The 20829-nt window shown below is 34.2% G+C and overlaps 2 protein-coding genes across 4 annotated transcripts; one reads left to right on the top strand and one right to left on the bottom strand.

Annotated features, from left to right (window-relative positions):
* The first annotated feature begins 1012 nt into the window (after window positions 1-1012).
* LOC129902078 (uncharacterized) lies at window positions 1013-6876 on the top strand. Of its 3 annotated transcripts, XM_055977112.1 has the most exons (5): window positions 1013-1351; window positions 1531-3807; window positions 3868-5631; window positions 6285-6513; window positions 6598-6876. In XM_055977112.1, exons 2-3 carry the CDS (start codon window positions 1593-1595, stop codon window positions 5598-5600), a joined length of 3948 nt encoding a protein of 1315 aa, XP_055833087.1. In that variant the 5' UTR covers window positions 1013-1351; window positions 1531-1592; the 3' UTR covers window positions 5601-5631; window positions 6285-6513; window positions 6598-6876. The 3 variants fall into 3 exon arrangements, with proteins under 3 accessions (XP_055833087.1, XP_055833085.1, XP_055833086.1); XM_055977110.1 differs by having other exon boundaries at window positions 1531-5631; XM_055977111.1 differs by having other exon boundaries at window positions 1531-5631; window positions 6285-6876.
* Window positions 6877-7306: 430 nt separating this feature from the next.
* LOC129902834 (kinesin-like protein KIN-5D) lies at window positions 7307-14099 on the bottom strand. Its single transcript, XM_055978257.1, has 23 exons — window positions 13907-14099; window positions 13387-13620; window positions 13167-13296; window positions 12641-12796; window positions 12092-12568; window positions 11741-11838; window positions 11502-11658; window positions 11355-11424; window positions 11183-11259; window positions 11036-11089; window positions 10863-10943; window positions 10663-10774; window positions 10312-10398; window positions 10035-10210; window positions 9617-9778; window positions 9438-9545; window positions 9170-9328; window positions 8994-9077; window positions 8461-8666; window positions 8251-8352; window positions 8053-8162; window positions 7827-7978; window positions 7307-7736 (listed from the first exon to the last, which is right to left on the bottom strand). The coding sequence occupies exons 2-23, from the start codon at window positions 13563-13565 to the stop codon at window positions 7515-7517; spliced, it is 3159 nt and encodes a 1052-aa protein (XP_055834232.1). The 5' UTR covers window positions 13566-13620; window positions 13907-14099; the 3' UTR covers window positions 7307-7514.
* Between the last annotated feature and the right edge of the window lie 6730 nt (window positions 14100-20829).

The following is a 20829-nucleotide window of genomic DNA, read 5'->3' as shown; positions in this document are numbered from 1 at the left end:
TCTTGAGCATCTTCACTAAAATGACCATAACGTTTTACTCTGAACACCAAATGAGACAAACTTGGCGGCGTTGGAAAGAAGACTCAAAGACTTTTAATTTGATAGGTTATGGGCCACCTAATTCGTTATATTCTAGGAGATATGGTCATTTGAAGTTGACCCTTACATTGACTCATACAAAAACTTAGCCGATAGAAATTATTTGCACTTGACTTGGTGTTAGAGATCCATTATGACCCTAAACCAAATATCATACACTTTAAGTACTTAGGAATTGATCCTAATTTATATATACTAGGCGGAAATAAAATTGGGTGTTATATTAACCATACACAAAAATAAAAGAAATAATTCATTCAAAAGAGAAGAAAAGACAATAATTCATTTTTAAAAAAAATTATCTTCGTGTCATTTTGGATCTTATAATTCTTATATCAGAACTTTAATTATATTTAACTTCCTACTTATACTGTTAGCTAATCTAATATACTAAATAATATAAACTTACTGAATAATGCAAAAACTAATGATATGATTGTACAAATAAACGACGTATCATACCTTACTATTTTAAATTAGTGTACTGTATTTTTGCATAAAAAAGTATTCATAAAAATAATATATTATGTATATATAATTATAAAATAAATATATATATTATTTGTCGATTTGATTCAGTTATTTATTCAGATTTTTTGAATAAAATCAAAATCAAACCAAATATTATCGATTTATTAAAAATGTAAAATCAAACCAAACCACACGAAATAAAAAATTGATTTATTTGATCGATTTAATTTATTTTTTTGATTTGGATCAATTTTTATCCAAACTGTGAACACTCATATGGCTCGACCAATCAATCATTAGTGTATAAATTTGATTACTCCATTATGGAAAAAGCAAAAATAAATTTTTAAAAATAAAAATAAATTTATATTTCCCGAGTCACCTCTGTTCCTGACTCAGTGACTGACTCACCCCCTTCTTCCTCGACCCCAACACACTCTCTCTCTCTCTCTCTCTCTCTCTCTCTCTCTCTTTACACTCTTACTACTATCTCCTTCAAGCTCCCTTTCTCTCTCTCTTCCCCATGCCCTTTTTCGTCTTTTCATCTCTCAATCCAACGGCGATGCCACCTTCCACGTCCTCATCTTCTTCTTCTTCTTCTTCCTCCCTTTTTCTCCTTTTTCTCTTGTATAGTATAATCCACTGTGCTCTTTCCAAACACCCGCGCAGCACAATATAACCGCCTCTTCTCTTAGGGTTTTCTTTCTCTTTCTAATCACATTACCTTCAAGGAATTTTGGGTGGCCTTTCTTCTCTCTTTCTGGGTTTCATCCGTTTCAAGGTAATTTCTTCTAATTCAGTCTGTAATTTTTTTTTCTTTACACCTATTACATCATATATGTATATGGGTGTGTTTATCTTTGTTTTAACGATATGGGTTTTTAATTTTTTGTGTTTTCTTGTTATGGGTATGGGGAATTTCTGATATTTTTGCATGTTTTTGGTTGATTTTTTTTCTAGGGTTTTGAATTTGGATTGGAAGGGGTTCTTTTTTTTTGGTTTGGGGGTTGTTTTTATGTTGAATGGTGATCGAAAAGGGAAGCTTTAAGGCATCACGATTTGATTCCGAGTTTTCTCCTCGTAGTAGGGACAGTATGTCGAGTGAGGATGAGGAGTTTCAGAGACGAAACGGCGGAGGTGAAGTTGAATCTAATGGAGAGGATGATGATGATGATTTCGATGATTGTGATTCAGGGGCGGGGTCGGACGACTTTGATTTGTTGGAATTAGGGGAGTCTAAGGAGGAGTTTTGTCAAATTGGGGATCAAACATGTAGTATTCCGTTCGAATTGTATGATCTTTCAGGGTTGGGCGATGTGTTGTCATTGGATGTTTGGAATGAGGTGTTGTCTGAGGAAGAAAGGTTTAATCTTGCTCAGTACCTTCCTGACATGGATCAGGAATCGTTTATGCGAACTTTGAAAGACCTCCTCACGGGTAATAATATGCATTTTGGAAGTCCTCTTGATAAGCTGTTTAACATGTTGAAGGGTGGGTTATGTGAGCCAAGAGTGGCACTTTACCGACAAGGATTGATTTTCTTTCAGAAGCGGAAGCATTATCACCACCTCAGAAACCATCAGAATGCAATTGTCAGTAATCTTTGTCAGATAAGAGATGCTTGGCTCAGTTGCCCTGGGTATAGCATTGAGGAGAAGCTTCAAGTGCTGAACATTAAGAAGAATGAAAAGATTTTAATGTATGAGAAAATGGAAGAACTGGAAAGTGATGGATCCGAGAGAGAGGAGTTCAGTGATACTTTGTGGGGCAAAAGAACAAAAGATCGTAATCTTGGGCAGAATATGGGCTGTTATTCTGGATACGGGATAGGGTCAGCCCTGGATTCGTCATCTAGACAAATGGCTTCAGAAGCTACTAGATACAAAAGGCAGAATCTAAAAGGGACTCTCAAGGTAGGTGGAACAAAGGGTTCTGCATTGCCTCCTTTTCATTGTGGTAAAGGAATGGACTATGATTCTGGGATGGCTGACCCAATGAGGGATATGTTGAATGGCAATTATGAGGAGGATGGGATGTACGAAGTGGATGTGCAGAGAGACAGAAACTTTTCACGGGCAGGTGCTGTTGATAAAAGTGGGACTGTCAAATTGGGGAAGAAGCATGAAAGGTTTAGAGTGGAAGAATGCTCTGATGTTTTCATGGGTGTGCCTGTCCCGTCAAAGAATGATCTTTATGCCCATGGAAGGAACAATACTGTCAATCAGCTGTCAGATATTAAGGTCTTGACTGCAAAGCCCAGCAATGCCAGACCTGCATATGATTTTGGGAAAAAAGACAGGTATGCTGATGGTCTCCCACAGTTTTGCTCTGAAGATCAGATGAATTATGGGAAAATCCGGATTCCTAAAATGTCGCTGAAGGGAAGTGCAATGGAACTAGCGAGCGGAAGTGAACCATTTTGGCCAAGTAAAGCACAAGAGGATAACTATTTTACCAACCCATCGCACAAGTTCGGTAACATGAATGTAAAAAGCAAAAAGTGGAAGGTGGACCAAGAATATCCTGATCGCAAGTTAAATGATAAGTTGTTTCAGTCAGACTATAGGGCAAAAGCCTTCCCTGAGAAAGTCAAGGCTAAAATGCAGAATGGAGGACAAGATGGGTCGGGAATCAGAGGTCGAAGGGTATTTGCAAAGACTGAAGAAACTGAATCTGAATCATCAGAAAGAAGTGACGAGGATAATAATCCATTGATGAGGAGCAAGTGGGCATATCCCAGTGGTTCCACGAACTTGATGTCTACATTGGATACTAAAAGGGCTAAATTTGGTCAAAAGGATAAGTACAGTATACCGGTTCGTGATGGTTCATTTCATTCTTCTAGGATGATGAGCGACTCCAGTGAACTTTTCCACCCAAAGAGAACTGGAAGTCGTGGCTTGGGAGCAGAACCAATGGGTAAGATGCATGATCTTGGTCATCTGAGTAGTTTCTCCACTAGAAATCATTTCTCTGGTTTAAGCCAGTTCGACAATGACAATGAAGATGATGATGAGCAACCAATATACAAGCTAGCCAAGAATGGTTCTTTGCAAGGGGACCATACTGAAAAGTACCACATGGCATCCACCAGAGAGAAGAAACAAAAAGGAAAAGTTAGCCGTGATATCCTGCCTGCAAACTATATGCAAGATCACAAGTTTCAGGAGGATGACTCATTGCGGACACGGTTGCCGGCTAAAAGAAATGGAGTTTCTACCAAGTTTTCAAAGAAAGGTCAGATGCCTGACACACGTGCTTTTGATCATCATGAAAAATCTGATATGCATTTAACAGGTTGCAACTCAGTCATGAAGAAGCGGAAAGTCAAAGTTGATGTCCCGTACATGGATGAGGTAGATGATACTGACCATCTCTATTCTGATACCCAGCAGCGACAAGTTGATCTCTCAGTGAAGCGGGGTAAAAAGAAGCTGGAGGATGAATCATGGCCTTCTTTAATGGGAGTTCCCAGATCTCCAACTTCAGAAATGATAGTAGATGATGTAGATGTGGAAGACCGACCTCAAAAGAAGCCATTCACTTTGATTACTCCTACAGTTCATACTGGCTTCTCATTCTCCGTCATTCATCTTCTTTCAGCAGTTCGTATGGCAATGATTACTTTGCTTCCAGAAGAGGCTGTAGATACAAATGCTGGAAGACAGGAAGCTCTGGAGGAGCACGGTGGAGTTGCACCACCTTCAGAGTTGGAGGGTGATAATTCACCTCCTTCCACTCAAGCAAAGGTACCCTCTCTGAGTGTTCAAGAAATTGTTAACCGTGTGAGATCAAACCCGGGAGATCCCTGTATTCTTGAGACTCAAGAACCTCTCCATGATTTGGTCAGAGGAGTCCTCAAAATATTTTCTTCCAAAACAGCACCACTTGGTGCAAAAGGGTGGAAGCCACTTGTGGTCTATGACAAACCCACCAAAAGTTGGTCCTGGATTGGTCCTGTGAGCCCTGATTCATCTGATCATGAGCCTATGGAGGAAGTCACATCTCCAGAAGTGTGGGGTCTTCCTCACAAAATGCTTGTCAAGTTAGTTGATTCTTTTGCCAATTGGCTGAAAAATGGTCAGGAGACGCTACGGCAAATAGGAAGTCTCCCTGACCCTCCATCGTCGTTGATGCAATATAATCTAGATGAGAAGGAAAGGTTCAGAGACTTGCGAGCTCAGAAGAGTCTGAGTACCATTGGCCTTAGCTCTGAAGAAGTCAGAGAGTATTTCCGTAAAGAGGAATTCCTTAGGTATTCAATTCCTGACAGGGCTTTCTCCTACACTGCTATTGATGGGAAAAAATCAATAGTTGCTCCTCTGAGAAGGTGCGGTGGCAAGCCAACGTCAAAAGCCCGTGATCACTTCATGCTGAAAAAGGATCGTCCTGCCCATGTAACAATTCTCTGTCTTGTGCGAGATGCAGCTGCTAGGTTGCCTGGCAGTACAGGGACTAGAGCAGATGTTTGCACTTTAATCAGAGACTCACAGTACATTGTGGAAGAGGTTTCTGATGCTCAAGTCAATCAAGTTGTTAGTGGTGCGTTGGATCGTTTGCATTATGAACGTGATCCTTGTGTACAGTTTGATAATGAGAAGAAGCTCTGGGTTTACTTACATAGAGATAGAGAAGAAGAAGATTTTGAGGATGATGGTACTTCATCTACAAAGAAATGGAAGAGGCAAAAGAAAGAAGTTGCCGAGCCATCTGATCAAGGAGCAGTAACCGTCGCTTATCATGGGACAGAGGAACAAAATGGTTTTGATTTGAGCTCAGATCTCAATGTTGAGCCCTCAAATGTGGATGAGGATCGAACAGTCCTTACTTATGAGGATGGTAAGGATCATGTAGAGGACAATATTAAGAGCACCAATATGTCAGAACAAGGTACTATGCATTGTGGTTCTTCTCTGATGGATTGGGATACTCTTTGCGCAACTCCTGGAGATGGAAATAAGTTGTTATGTCAACAAAACTCTACTGATAATTTTGTTGATGAAACATGTGGTGGAGAACCACCAGCTTGATTGTGGAAAGAGCTCTGTGTGAAGCTTCCAGGTACTTTGATCCATTTCACATTTTGTACCTGTTACCTTTTCCAATGCATTCATCTTCTTTTTCTTCATAATACTCTCCCGGAAACTGTGAACTAGTATTTATAGTTCATTATGTTATGCAACTTATTTGAAATTTTAGTTTGGTTGATTGGTTTAGTTGACTGTACATTTGACTTGCAATTGTCTGATATGGAAGTCTGTCAGTTTACATATTTATGTGGGAATTGTTTTTAATGAAAGCACAATATTGCTGTAATATAGGTAAAATAGTGACCCTGAGAACTTTGATGGTAATTTCAGTTCAATCTTTTTCGTTGAAGCACAAGTTTTGCCTGTTTTTAGTGCAATATAAAAAAGCTCATTTTTTGGTACTCGAGGCTCTAGGTTATACTAGCAACTTGACCTAATCTCTCGTCATGTTTTTAGTCTCTTTCTGTTTCTGTCTTGAGTAGCAGTAAACTGATTTATAGATGGTAAATTTAGTCCAGGAAGTTATAAATTTGGATTCCATTTTATTGAGGGTGTTTCAGGATTTGATTCAGTCTTTTGGTTGATTCCACCACCTGGGGGAGGGGAAGAATGTTGGAATTATACTGTGTTTTTTTGTTTTTGTTTTCGTCCTTAACCGTACTGTTCATTTGGTCTTTGCTGCAGAAAAGCCTTATATATTTACCTACCTGAAGAGCCAGGAACTTTCGGCCGTCAGATGAGACTAGAAAAAACTACTAGCCGATTGCGCTCAGTGAAATTCATCCAGTTCAATGGTTCAGTTTTTTTGGCCACGCTGGTCGCTATATTTTGGGCATGGCGGCAGTTCACAATCTAGATTCATTCTATAGTTAAAACAAGGAAAAAAGGGGAGCCTCTAATATGTAGACTGCAGGTGATAATTTGCTTGCCGTTGCACAACTTTTTTATCTCGGAATGTACTTATCTATACCTTTTTCATTTGTTCCTTTTTTTTCAGTGTATATTTACGTGGCATATTCATACGATACCAGAATGCTGAAGCGCAATCACTGTTCTGAATTTGAGAAGCAGCAGAGTCCATGTGTTATATACCCTCTCGTATGTACATTAATCTAGTTAGATGAGATAAATGAAAATAAGTTGGTCTTGTGATCTTTGCCCTTGATCAATCCTCCCCATGGTCCTTTAACTGCATTTATACTTTAAAATCTATGATTGTTCTCACCTAATATTTATTTACTCTGATTAAATTTATGGCATGATCAAACATTGGAAATCCCTTTCTTTGAATTCAGACAGATTTTTATTTGTTCTTTGTTTTTTTGGGGGGTGTTGTCTGGGTTTTGGCCCCATCCGACAAAATTTTCTTGAAGCAAACAAATGGACTGCTCTAGGTGGAACTAGGGTAGAGAAACTATGCTGCAACAGGAGATCTCTATGTTTTCAGTTTGGATAATGGGCTAGTCTATCTTTCGCCTCGTAAACAGCCAAAATTTGGTTTGTCTACCACACATTTGGCGATGAACTACCTTTATCAGTGAAACAAATCCTTGAAGAGATGTATCAAGAGATACTGAGTACGTTATAAAATACTACTCCCAGTACATAATCTGATTTGCATTGCATTAAGACAGGTTATCACTGCTTGAACTTAACCCCGAAACTGTGTTAAGAGTCGAAAGGAATTTCAGTACACAAGTGTATCGTTTACTAAAGTTGCAGATGAAATTTACACACTTCAAACTAACATGTTCAGAACAAATATTACATATTATCATCACCAAAATTAAATAAAAAGAATAGGGATAAATTATCCGCTACGTATAGGTGAGAAGATGGATATTCAACACATATATTATGTACAACTCTCCTCCTTAATTGCCATATATTATGATGTCTGTAGTCTGGACTCTTCTAATTTACAGCAGTGAGGGTAACTCTTGAATCTCGTAAAGGAGGAGATTCCTCTATCTCTATACTATGCTTTACATCTCCATTTGCTAGCTTTGAGGATTTTCCATCCCAAAATGAATTCAACAACTCTTCGAAAGCGGGAGTTTTTAGTTCTTCAATAGATTCAACGCTTGGAAGATTAAATGGTCTCTTTGTCGGGGTCGAGCACGACGGTTCATCAACCTAGTATAATTAAATGCAATTTAAAATATAGACTTAGAACATAGTCCCTTTTAACAAACTAAATGTGGAATTTTGAGGTAAAGCTCTTACCATGTATTCTTGTGAAAGACTTTTTCCAGTGTACTCTGTAATTTCAACAACCTTGTGGTAGTGTCCGCTATTTAGTTCTCGCAACTCTCCACAACAAGGAACAATCGTGGAATCAAGGTTTGCACAAGCATCACGGTCGAGTTGTAAAGAATCTGCATGTGTTAATCAAATTAATTGAAAGGCAAAAAAGGTTAAATCTCTTAACGTGCAACTCTTGATAGCTTACGGTCAATAGATGAGAGTAGGTGTTTGCTAGCAGCATCAGTGTCTTCAACAGTGGATGACACGCCAGATGAAAATCTCACACGCAATGCTTGATTTGCATCCATTCCTCCCCTGCAGAAAACGCTGACGGTCTCAGTCTTACGTAAAATATCACACCACTATGAAACTGAACACTTGAACAATCAGAGAACCAACTGACCTAACAATTTCATCGACAAAAGTAACATTTCTCTCCTCCAGGTTTAATAAAGACCGTTGAGCATTTGTCCATTGAGTTGCTCCCAATTTAGCCTTTTGCACACTGCACATTGCATATTTCCAGGTTAGCACAGAAAGGATGATATACTTATAGACATCAAAGAACAATGTTTTCTCAAAGATATTATGGAATATATGCTGGGTTACATACCAATTCTGTAGCACCTCCTCCATCTCTTTCTTCCCATTTTCCACAGCAGCAGTATCTTCAAGATAGTGTGATTCAGCCTTTTGCATGTAAGTAGTCCATTTGACTTTAACTAAAGAAGTTGAATCTTGCATGGTTGACATCTCTTGTTTCAGTCTGTTGGTTCTGTTGGAGGCACTTTCTCTAAGGTCATCAATAGCAGTTTGAACCTAGAGAAGACAGCCATACAAAAGTAAATTAGTTTTTGCAACCTAAAGTAGATCATAGTCAGTCAATGACTAAGGATCCAGGATTTTCTGCTAGATCATGTAATAAGTCAATTATTGACTAATGAGCATTGACTACAAGCAATTAAGCAAACATTCAAAATATACAGCACAAGAGAAAAGGAAGTCCCAATCTGTCTACATTCTACAATACCTATAAAATTTCTCATGTTGATATTCTTATCATCATTTTTCACAGGTTTAGAATTGTGCAATCTTAGCCACACCGAAAACTGTGATGGACATATTTATCATTACTAGATGACCTACCAGTTGTTTCTTCCTAGCATTTGATCCAGCAAGCAACTCTGCCACTTTCTCCAAGATTTGTCTTTCCTCATTGGCAGCACATTCCTAAAATTGAGAGATCCATATAAAATGAGGTTACAAATGCATATTGACGATGTTTAATAAATGTTCATATGTTAGTGGATGAAGTCACTGACCTCAAACTTCTTTTCTAGGTCAGAGAATTTCTGGTCACTGACCATCTGTGTTTCTTCCACTATTTCACCCAACTGGGACACATGCATATCTAGTGTCTTAAAGAAGTTCCCAGTAATCTGAGAAATGGATCTTAACATCGTGATACTCCCGCAATGTGCCTACAAGGATATCCAAAATTTACAAGCTATACTCATGAAGAAAAAAAAAAGATCCAAATAAGGAGCATTGAAGAATATATGTGCTTCACAAATAGTTAACTATTGATACCTCACGTTGTTGTTGTGCAAATGCGATTAGTTTCTCCTTCTGATCATGCAAACTTTTTTGAAGATCACTAACCAAGGTATCAGCCTCAGAAGCAATCTCCTTAAAAAGCTACATCAGGAAAAAGGAGATAAGAAAAAAATTTCCTCAGAATGTCTTAAAACAACAGAAAAGATACACACCTCTCCCAAAGCAGAAGAATGTTTAGAAACTTCACAATTTAAACGGTCAAATGTTGACTGAGCATTGCCGTCAAGTTCCTCAGCCAAACCATCTAAAGCTTTGATACCAGAACCAAACATGGTTTTCAAGTTCTCTAGATGGCCTCGAAGCTCCTCCACTGCCTGAAAAGCAGAAAGGAAAGTGATATTGGTGAGTAGGAGTACAATTTCCACCAGAAATATGTAAACCTATTAGACAATTGATGCACTACACTTATTAAGCATGTAATATATATATCCCTCATTAAATTTATTTTAATAAGTACTGCAACAAATAATATCTGAAAACTACATATTGCCATCGCCTTTTGGCTTTGGAATCAGGTCTTGCAATTTTTTCTAGTAACAAGGCTGATTCCTAAATTTGCATCAAGAATACCTCAATCTTTGTAGAAACAAAGGACTGCATGTCTTCCTCCATGCCTTTGAGCTGTTGCTCTTGTTGTGTGGTTGAAGAAGCAACAGTCTTATGCAGGACTTCAAGCTGTTGAGTCAGCTGGGATTGGAAATTTTGGATGAGAACTCTGTTTCTGTCTTCTATTTTGTCTTTGCGCTCTGAAATCACCCATTATCAGTATTCAGGAGTTTGATGCAACATTTTTTCTTAGCAAGAAAATTCATCATGAATTTGAGTTTTAGAACAACTGTATACACACCAATCTTGGCAAACAAATTCAACACGTCTGATGCAGCATTTTCCAGTTCAGCTCGAAGTTCAAATGCTTGTTCAACCAGTGCCCTTTCTGGTAGAAGACATAATTTCAGATATCATGCACTACTCTAATCGTGAAATTACTTTACATAAATCCCCATATTCACAGCCAAATGATTATGGCTGCATCCAAATTTGCTAATGTTAATGAAAAATGTAATACACCCATATCCCAACTTTAGTTTTATGAAAATGTTAAAATAATAGGTATTTGACACAAATACGTTGCTTCCCCAAAGCCAAATGACTAGCCAAAAAAGTTCTCCTTTCGCCCAGCATAGAGGATGAAGCTTACCAGATTTTAGAAGGTTAGATATCAGAAATTCCTTTTCTTTTATAGTGGAAATTGCCTGTCTCTGTTTCTCTTCGAGATCAGCCAATGTATGCTGAGTCTCCTGAAGCTTTTTCTGAAAAGACACAAAAGTGTAGCAAATTCCGTGAGAAAGAGTTAGACCAAAAAAATCTGGAATAAGATGAGTTAAGAATTACACTAACCTCTGTTTTCTCAAGTTTGTCACCCAATTCTGCTGCCAACAATTGCTGAGAATTGTATAGTTCCTTAAGTTCCATAAATTGCTGTTTGCAGAAAGCAGCAGGATAATGAGTTAAGATTTATCAGTTTTAACAAGAAAATTAAGATGCTCCAGATTTTTTCATATCTTGTGCACCTTGTCCCTGGATTCAAAGTCAAGTTCCATCCGTTCTATCTTTTCAGACATTGCCTGAGAGAGGAGAAAAACAAGTTACCATAGAGTATTAAACACGTATGTCAAGTGACTGCAACCAATCTTGGGATCCTGAAAACAGTACTGAACCTTCTTCTCTGCTTCGTCTTGAAGATATCGGTCTCTTGGTATATAAATGCCATTCTTCTCTCTTGCGGCATACACCTCTGTCGGCAATAAAATAGAAAAAAAATGTTATTAGATAATTTGTTGCTGTAAGATATAGATATATAGAAAAAGAGAGGAAGAGAGCAATATAGACCTTGCTTCAGTCGGTCAATCTCGGAGTACAGATCTTTGATTAATGCAGATTTCATCATCTTCTGGTTAATCTGAAATAACAACAGAAGAAAAGTTGAAGAATAGCTAAGGGTACATTTTTTGGGTAATTAATGTCCTTTAAACCGACCTCTGGTTTGTTCTTTATATTTTTGGCACGATGAGCGTAATCTAAAGTGCTCAGTGTCTCTTCCAGACAGTGAACTGATGGTGATATTGTTGCAATAATGCATGTCTTTGTTTTCCCTCCAAGAGAATCCCTCAACAACCGTGTCAATTTGCTATCCCTGACATACAAAGAAGTACTTTCTCAGGATATGTAAGAACTAAAAGCACTCTATAATAACATAGGACTGGATTGAAGAAGACCTGTATGGGATATGACCAGAGTGTTCAACTAAAGCATTTATAACACGACCAAGGGTAAGCAAACTCTTGTTGATCTCTCCAGCTTCCCTCGCTCTGCCCTGCAGCAAAAGAAATTTTAGTTTATTACCCTGTAATTGAGAAGAAAGCAACTCAACAAGGAAAAAGGATGGAAAATACAAAGATCTTAAGAAAGCAGAATATCTAGAGATTAGCTATCATGAACAAAAGATAAATTTGTTACATTGCTAAAACAGCATCTCCTCATTACGTTGTTTCTTTAAACTACTTTTACATGCATTAAGAATACTGCCAAACACAATGGCCTGGAAGTCGGACATTTTTACATCTTACCTCCCTTGCACCAGAACGTGATATATTCTCCGAACCAGCAAGGTCTACAAGGTTCAGTTTGCCACATTTGATCATCTCTTCCCCTTCTGGAGTGCATTCCTTGATGTGAATTGTGATAGAGAAGATAGAGTGAGAACGACTACTCTGTTTGTTAAGAAGAGTCTCTGCTGTACGCCTCTTAGCTGAACCTTTCTCCAAGATCTTATAGATTTCATTTGCCGTGGAAACGATTTCCTCTTCCAAGCCTCTAACTAAAACTCCACCCTTACCATCTTCCATTAGCGCTATTGGTTTTTTGGATTTGTCATCTACATACTTTGTGCATTCCTCAGGAGCTAAAAGATCTGTGATCTCCTCATTATAAAGCTCCAAATGTGTTACTTTCATACTATATTCAGCATTTTGAGCTTCCAATATCTCAAATATTTGCTTAACAGCTCGGGGGATAACACCTGCATCACTTGGAAATTCCCCATTCTAAATGGGGCAAATTTAATAATTAGTACGAAGAAACTAGTAGAAACAAACACATTTCTATCAACCACCAACCTTCTTTCTTCCCTCTCCCTCCATTGTATAAGTTTTCCCTGTTCCTGTCTGCCCATAAGCAAAAATGGTGCAGTTATATCCCTCTAGAACTTCAAAAACAATAGGCCATATTGCAGAATCATACAAGTCCTTCTGTTGGGATGTTGGACCAAACACCTAAGACAGAATTATCCAACATAAAGTTAGGGTCTTCTTGAGAAATAGGAAAAGCACAATTAATTAATAAGAAACTACAGATTTTAACTCTAGAAAACAAGAAGAAGTGTAGTGACATTCAGGAAACACCAAAGGCATAATTGACTAATAACAGAAAGCGTAGTGGACAAATTCATTTAGAGTGTAAACTATAGGTCTAATGAGAATTATGAAAAATGTGTTATTTTTATGGGAAAATCAAAGGAAAGATATAGGAAATTAGGAATATGTCCAAATTTATGGAGAACCACTTAATTTCTTCAATTCCTTTCCGTAAATCTGTTCTCTAAATCGAAGAGATGAATGATAAATCAGCTGGAAATTATCAAACCTTATCAAAGGCAAATGTTCTGTCAATCTGCTTATTAGCTATGTTCTGAATAGCAGAAACTTCTCTTCTACCCTCATTACATGAAATCACAACTGGTGTATGCAATCTTATCTCATCCTCACTCAACGGCCTGCAGATTTTCACCATACCAATTCCATCAACTACTCTCAATTAAAATCAGTAAATATAAACAACTCCAAAGTACATTCATTTTACTCACCTGCAACGCAAAATAACTTGCACATTCACTCCTTTTTCTTTGTCATGCTTGCCATTCATATTCCCTTCCCCCGATCGCAGATCTCTCACTACCTTATCACTCGACCGCGGCGTATGCGAAGGTGACATCGAAACTAAGCCTCCTCCTCTTCTCTGTAGCTGCGATTGCGATGACTCCATTCCTTCTCGAATCTCACAAACTTATTCTCTTAGTCAACTCAGTTCAAATTCAAATCTGACCAGAAAAATTACAATAACACAAGCAAATAAATACACCTAAAAGTCAAATATATCTGTGGAAATCGCTGAAAGATGAAGTAAAATGTGGATTTCCTCGAGAGTAAAAATCGCAAAGAGAATTCAATGTTTACTCGAAAACGACTTACCGATGCGAAAAATTCAAGCAAAAATATCTTAAAATACAAAAAAAAAAGAAAAAAAGAACAGGATAAGTAGAATCTAGGCATTCACAGATACGTACAAAAGCATAATGCAGGAAGTGTGAGCATATATATACTTACAGAAAGTGAAGTATTTCGCCGGCCGTTGAGAGCTTCAAAAATTTCAGCAATGGCGAATATTGTAGAGAGAGAAACTCAGTAAGAAATGCACAGTGAGAGTGTGTGTGTGTGTAGTGAACGGAGAAGATGGAAGACTGGGAATTTGATTAATTGGAGAAATTTTAGGTTAAAGTTTTTTAAGTTTTTAAAATAAATATTGAGTGACGACATTGTTAAGACTTACGAGTTCCTTTTCGAATCCATTTTTACCGTTATAAAATTCAATTGAAAAGAAAATTAAATATAGAGATCCTTTGGATTAGCGGATTAAAAAGTAGGTGACGAATATTTTGGATGAACTTTAAGTTGGTCAAATTAATTTATAAGTTTTTTTTTAGTTTTTGGATGTACTAACTTTAAGCCATAAAGTTTTTAAAATCAGTTAAAAATGAAAAGTTAGAATTTCTAACTTTTTTTTTCTAAGTGCTTAAAATCATTTTGTTTGACCATGAAAATTACTTTTATATCCCTTATATTTTAACTAAATTCTCAAACTACCATTTTTATTCTTTTAACCCTAAGACTCAAACACTTATTTTCAACATAAGCACTTTTATCCAAACACTCAACTGCTTATTTATAAAAATAATTTTCAGCACTTCAAAGTTCTAAAAACATTTCATACATAAAAGTTATTTTTTTAAGCTCATCCAAACGGGCTTTAAGTATAGAAAAGTATTTTGAAGTGTTGAAATTAAATTATAAATAGTTATGTATTTGAATAAAAATATTAAATTTGATTATAAATATATGTGTTTGATAAAAGATGTTTGATAAGAATTTTTTATGTTAAAATAATTGAAATGTTTTTAAAGTTATTTATAAAAAAATATAAAGTAATTTTACATAAATATGATGAATAGCAAAAATTGGATAGAGAAATATTAAAAATATATTTTAGGAACAATATTTTAAAGATTATAAAAGATATTAGTGATGAAATTGTTCATAAATTAAAATAATTTATAAGCTATGAAATCATAAGTAGGAGGTGATAACACTTTTGACATATTTTGACTTATAAGTACAATTTTGTTAATCAAACATGCAGATAAGTTAAAAAGTTACTTACATGAATTTTGACTTATAAGAACTTTTAGATTAAGAATTAAAACTCTGTTTGGATGGATTTATTTTAAGTAACTTATAAGTTGAAAATTGTTTATAAGTTAAATAAAAATATAGGTGCAGCCCAACTTATTTTTTTTGACTTATAAGCTGTTTTCAACTTATAAGCTGCTTAAAATAAGTCAATCCAAACAAACCTAATTATTTATTGAGGCTTATTTTAAGTACAAAATGATTTTAAGTTGGTCAATCAAATACTCCAAAAGCTGAAAACAACTTATAAGTAACTTATAAGTCAATCCAAATGAACTCTAAAACAAAGTGTTTAAGAGGAAATTCTACAGAGTAGTGGTTAGACCAGCATTGTATTTGTATGAGGTAAAGTGTTAACCTGTCAAGCACGTTCATGTTCAAAAGACGAACATAGTGGAGATGAGAATGCCTAGATGAATGTGCGATCATAGTAGGAAAGATATAATTAGGAATGAAGTTAAATGTGGCAAGGTGACTTCTCCTTGGCGGACAAGATGAGCAAAGTTAGAGCTTGAAATAGTTCAAACATGTGAAGAATAGATGCGTAAGTTATAAACTGTAAGAGATTGACTGTAGCAGGTGTTAAAAGAGGTAAAAGTAGGTAAAAGTAGACAAAAAGGGCATAACTCAACAAATTGAGGCTAGATAAGAAGGTGTGTATGTAGGTCGAGAATTAGGACAAAAGGTTAGTAGGTAGGTGTGGTCGCTCGTTGGGTATGAAAGGAATAGCCACATACCTTCTTCTCTATATTAGTAGTAGTATCTAACAATTACGTAGACTTTTTTTTTCTTTTTATGTATTTGTATGATCTGTTGATTCATTTTATTTTGTATCTTAATATTTTATAATCTATTTTTTCTTCTTGCAATTCTTCATTAAATAATTTTTCTTTTGAATCAAGAATTTATTGAAAACAACATCTATAACCCATAAATATAAAGGTAAAATCTTTATATATTTTATTCTCCTTAAATCTAAGTTATGAAATTACATCACATATATTATTACTTAGTTTAACTATTAAGTAGTAAGTACTACCAGAGTGTCAAATTTGCACCAGTTTTCTGATGCTCGACGGAAAAATATGTTTTTTTTTCTCTACTGACTATATAAAATAGTTTAAAAATAATGATCTCAATTACTAATAGAATTTTCTATATTTAAAGGGAGTCAGGTGGAGCCTTGATGAGGAGCACTGGGGTCCAAAGCATGTCAATTGTCTTACTATTAGATTTCATGATTATTTTAATTATGAAGGATTATCGTGTAATCTAATATTAATTGTTTGAGATGATTTTGAATTCAAGAAATTGCTTACTATGTCTTCAAGTTTTGTTTTATTATTTGAATAGCATTTTAAGTTTAAAGTGATGGGGACAACTAGGTAGATTTGATCCCTAATCATTCACGTTAATTAATCATTGTACTAGTAAATTTATGTTGAAGTTTGTTTAATTTTAACCCTTCTTTTTATTATAAGTAAGCTAGTTGCTTATATTTTTATTTTCTCACATTCTTTTATATATGCATTTTAACTTTATTAAAGCCATCCATACTGTTTTGATGTCACGCGATGTGTTATGTTTGGTTTGGTTTAAAAATTAGTTTAAAATTTGAATATTTCAAGACAATAATTTTGGAATTAAATTCAAAATTATAATCATGAGTCATGTTAATATCGAATATGCGCTTTGAGTAAATTTCTCTCAAATATAATAGCTCACAAATCAAACAGAAGATGCAAATATATCGAACCCATGATTCTTCATTTAGGATATCCCCGACCCTTATGCAATCAACTTTTATTTATGTGATAAAGATATATGTTGTAATGGATAAATTAGGTGTATGTTACAAGTTTAATTAGGGGGGTTCAAAATTGAACCATAATCGATAAGTTAATCATAAAAAATTATTGGTATTGGATTGTCGAATAAACGATTGGGGAATAAATTAAAATTTTATAATTACGGCTTATTGGTGTGTGGACGGATTATTAAATTTTTTTATTGAATAAACCGTTAATCCGTTAAGAATTACCATATACTTACACTTCTTTTTCAATCTGTAGCCAATTGACATGAGTCTTTTATTCTGATTGTGTGCAATTCTGTAAAAATATAAATCACCAAGTTGAAGCCAATGTATCTTTGACTTTTACTTATATGGTATATCTTTTCTTCAATCAGCTCCACCTTTTGAATGTCAACTTATGTTCTTTCTCGTTGTCAAATAGTCTACGAACTTCTTATAGGTTATTCGATACACTGCTCGATAGCTGTCCAATAATTGGTAACCAGTTACTGAACCAACCAATATCTTATAGGTTAACTAGTGGATTAATAAATTTAAAAACTGGTATCCGATAGGCCAAATCATTAAGTGATATTATCCATCTGATCCTCTCGATAAACATCCCAAGTTCAATGCAAATAAAAATTTAATACTTCGTGAAGAAGGATGGAAAGGTATATTCATAATTCATTAAATTTCGAATCGTGCATAATTATTTATCGGAAAAAACTAGATTATAATTTTTATTTTTATTTTTAAAAAGAGATGATAATTAGGTGAAAGTAAGAAATTAAAAAAAGAAAAGATAAAAGTAGACAAGTGGGGTTAGTGTGTGGTGTCAAAGCTGCTCCACGTGATAAAGAGTGATTTGAGTCTCCCACATGCGCTTCTTTTTTTTTTTTGTTTTTTTTCAAGTCAAGGATAATTCAAGTCAAGGATAATATTATATATATATATATATATATATATAAAATTTTCTTTAAATTTTACTTATGAGATGACATTAAAATGTGATTTTATCATATTTTTTTTCATTGTTTAGCTTATCGTTTGATGTATAATATTTACGTTGAAATTTAATTTAAATTTTTATTAAAAATTATATATAAAATGATAAAATTATCTATTCAATATCTCTCATTAAAATCACCACCCCTCTTTCGACCTTCCCTGTTCCCTTTTTTTTAATCTTTTTTTTTGACAAAACGACACTTCTTATGCTTTATGTTTGCTCAACTTACAAATATTCCTATATATTATTCTTTTGTTTGTTTCCAATTTATATTTTGACTAGTAAGGTTAGCTATCACGGTAAATCATTTTACTATTAATTAATAGATTGAAGGTTCGAGTAATTGTGAGAGATAAAAGAAAATATTACTAATTTTCTTGGATGGAGTGGTGAAAGAAAAAACCCTCTATATTTTATTATAATATGGGTGAAAAATTCATACTCGTACAAAATATTGGAATACTTATAAGAAACATGTTTGCTTGTGTGTTTGTTATAGAGAAATATTTTTAACTTTCTCATATTTGATTGATCAAGATATTTTAAATTTTTTTTAAAGAAAAAATAAGTTATCTTAAAAATGAGGTAAATGACTGCTAAATAAAATAGAAAAAATAAATTTCATAAGTGACATTTTAAGTTCATTATTCTCCTCTCCATCACCTAACGCCCCTAACCCTCCTTGATCATCCCACCACCGCCCGCTAAGGTGCTAACCCCTGAAACCCACTCCCCTCCCCATTTCATCTCCAAAGTGTATTGCTGGAATACATATAAATATTTTGTATCTATTTACTAAGCATAGATAGTAAATTCTTCGCCTATTTTAACCAATATACTCATAAGGAAATAATTAGCTATTACTTTAATATTTTAGAAAATCGTTTCATTTTGAATTTGATAGCATAATACTGTCGACCACCAAAGGGTGTGCTGCAGGGGTTGCTCCTTCCTTAATCAGAAGTTTCGGATTTGAGTTCTGAATATGAAAGAATCTTTGATAGGGAGCAATTCCCCCAAATGGGTTTATACATTACACGAATCCGTATATAATCGGACTCCAATACGAATATCGAATTTCGAATGAAAAAAAAAACTATTATAGGTGGTGAGACCAAAAAAAGGAAATCTTGTGAGACAAAAATCAGAGTGGGTGAACTAATTAACTAATATGTTTAGGAGTTTAGGGTAAGAAGGGAACAATGGGAATGATTAACACACAAAAAAACATATACTAATAACCAAATAATTAGATCATACGCCTTGACTAAAAATAGTTTCTAATAGCTAATTGCATATGATTAGTAATGTAGGACATATTTGGTTTGAAAGTATACTAAAGATTAGTAAAGCATGAAATAGTTAATTATGCGATGATTAATAGTAAAGTTATCGTTATCATGTAATTATTAATGAAGACAATGTTATATATGAAGTAATTAATTATTTTAAAAGAGTATTTTTGTTTTTAAATTGTTTGTCCCTGCATCATTAATATATACACAACACATATTCACATAATTTAGTTCTTGTATTATTTAACGATACAACCAAATTTTGTACATACGAGACTCTGTGCTAGATAATTAATTATAAATATTGTACTTTGCATTTTATCTTATATGAGAGTTGAGACTCTGTGATAGAATAAATAATTAATATTGTACTCTGTATTATCTTATATGAGACTCTGTACTAGAATTAATTATTCTTAAACCCAAACCAAATAAGGTTTATCTTACGAGATATTTTATGTTGAAATTAAACATATTCAATTTCAACATATCATATATTATTCAATTTAAATTTGATTTAAAAAAAGTGAGACTAGACTACTCAAGAAACTAACAAATTTTGTTTTTGTTTTTGTTTTGATCATATAACTTCAAATTAAAAACAATGATTTGACTAAGTGTGCCGCCCGCCTTCCAGTTTTATTAATTTTTATTTGTTATTTGATATTCGCGTTAAAATTTAATTAAATTTTAAATTATATATTTCAAGGTTTATTTTTATAACCAAACGCTTCCAATAGTTTTTTTTTTCTCATTTTTAAAAAGTTTAATACAAATCTTTCTGATTAAAAATATTTTTTTTTTGATTATCTTATCACAATTCATATTAAAGTACGTTCTTTTTATTTCTACAAGAACTTTCCCAATACTCAAGTTTACAAGCTTCTAGAGAGTACAATACCCAATACTCAAGTTTACAAGCTTCTAGAGACTACACATAAGTCACTAAAAGAATACGTAAAAATCATTTAATAGGATGTATACGAATAATACTAAGTGCGGTGTATTAGTAATATTTATATTAATTATGCTTGATAGTGTCTAAATCGTTGACAATGATTGTATTCCACATTTGATTTATTGTGTTGTTTCTTATTTCCTTGAGATTCATCAACTCTATTCTTATCATTTTTGTGTTGTCCAAGCTTGCCCTTTCATTAATTTTTCTTTTGAAAAAGTTGTTGCTTTAAATGATAACTCATCGTTGTCCCGTTGATTTAATTTCTATTAATGAACCAATAAGAACTCTGCATTTTTCAATAGAAAGAGTATTAATACTCTTGAACGCTTCAATTGCGCAAATAATATAGTTTATCTTTGTATCAACGAGTAAAGTATTTTTTTCAATAATGATAACTTTTAGCTTTTCAACATAAATTCACATCAGTATTTCATCACTCTTCAATGATTGTGATGACTAATAGTGGATATGGTATGATGGAAATTATTATTTTTTAATTTTGTGATTTTGATATTATAATATTTGGTATGTGCTTTTAAAATTTGTGATATGCAATACGATATTTGATATTTTAAAAAAAGAATATTGAACTACTGAATATTATATCGAAGTACATATATATTTACATATACAATTCATATATATTATTATAATATTAGCAAATATATAAAATAGTATTAGTACAAAACTAATTATCTAGACGTTAGAACTTTGATTACT

This window comes from Solanum dulcamara, chromosome 9, assembly GCF_947179165.1.
Source record: "Solanum dulcamara chromosome 9, daSolDulc1.2, whole genome shotgun sequence".
NCBI lineage: Eukaryota > Viridiplantae > Streptophyta > Magnoliopsida > Solanales > Solanaceae > Solanum > Solanum dulcamara.
This window is presented reverse-complemented; position numbering and strand designations above follow the sequence as displayed.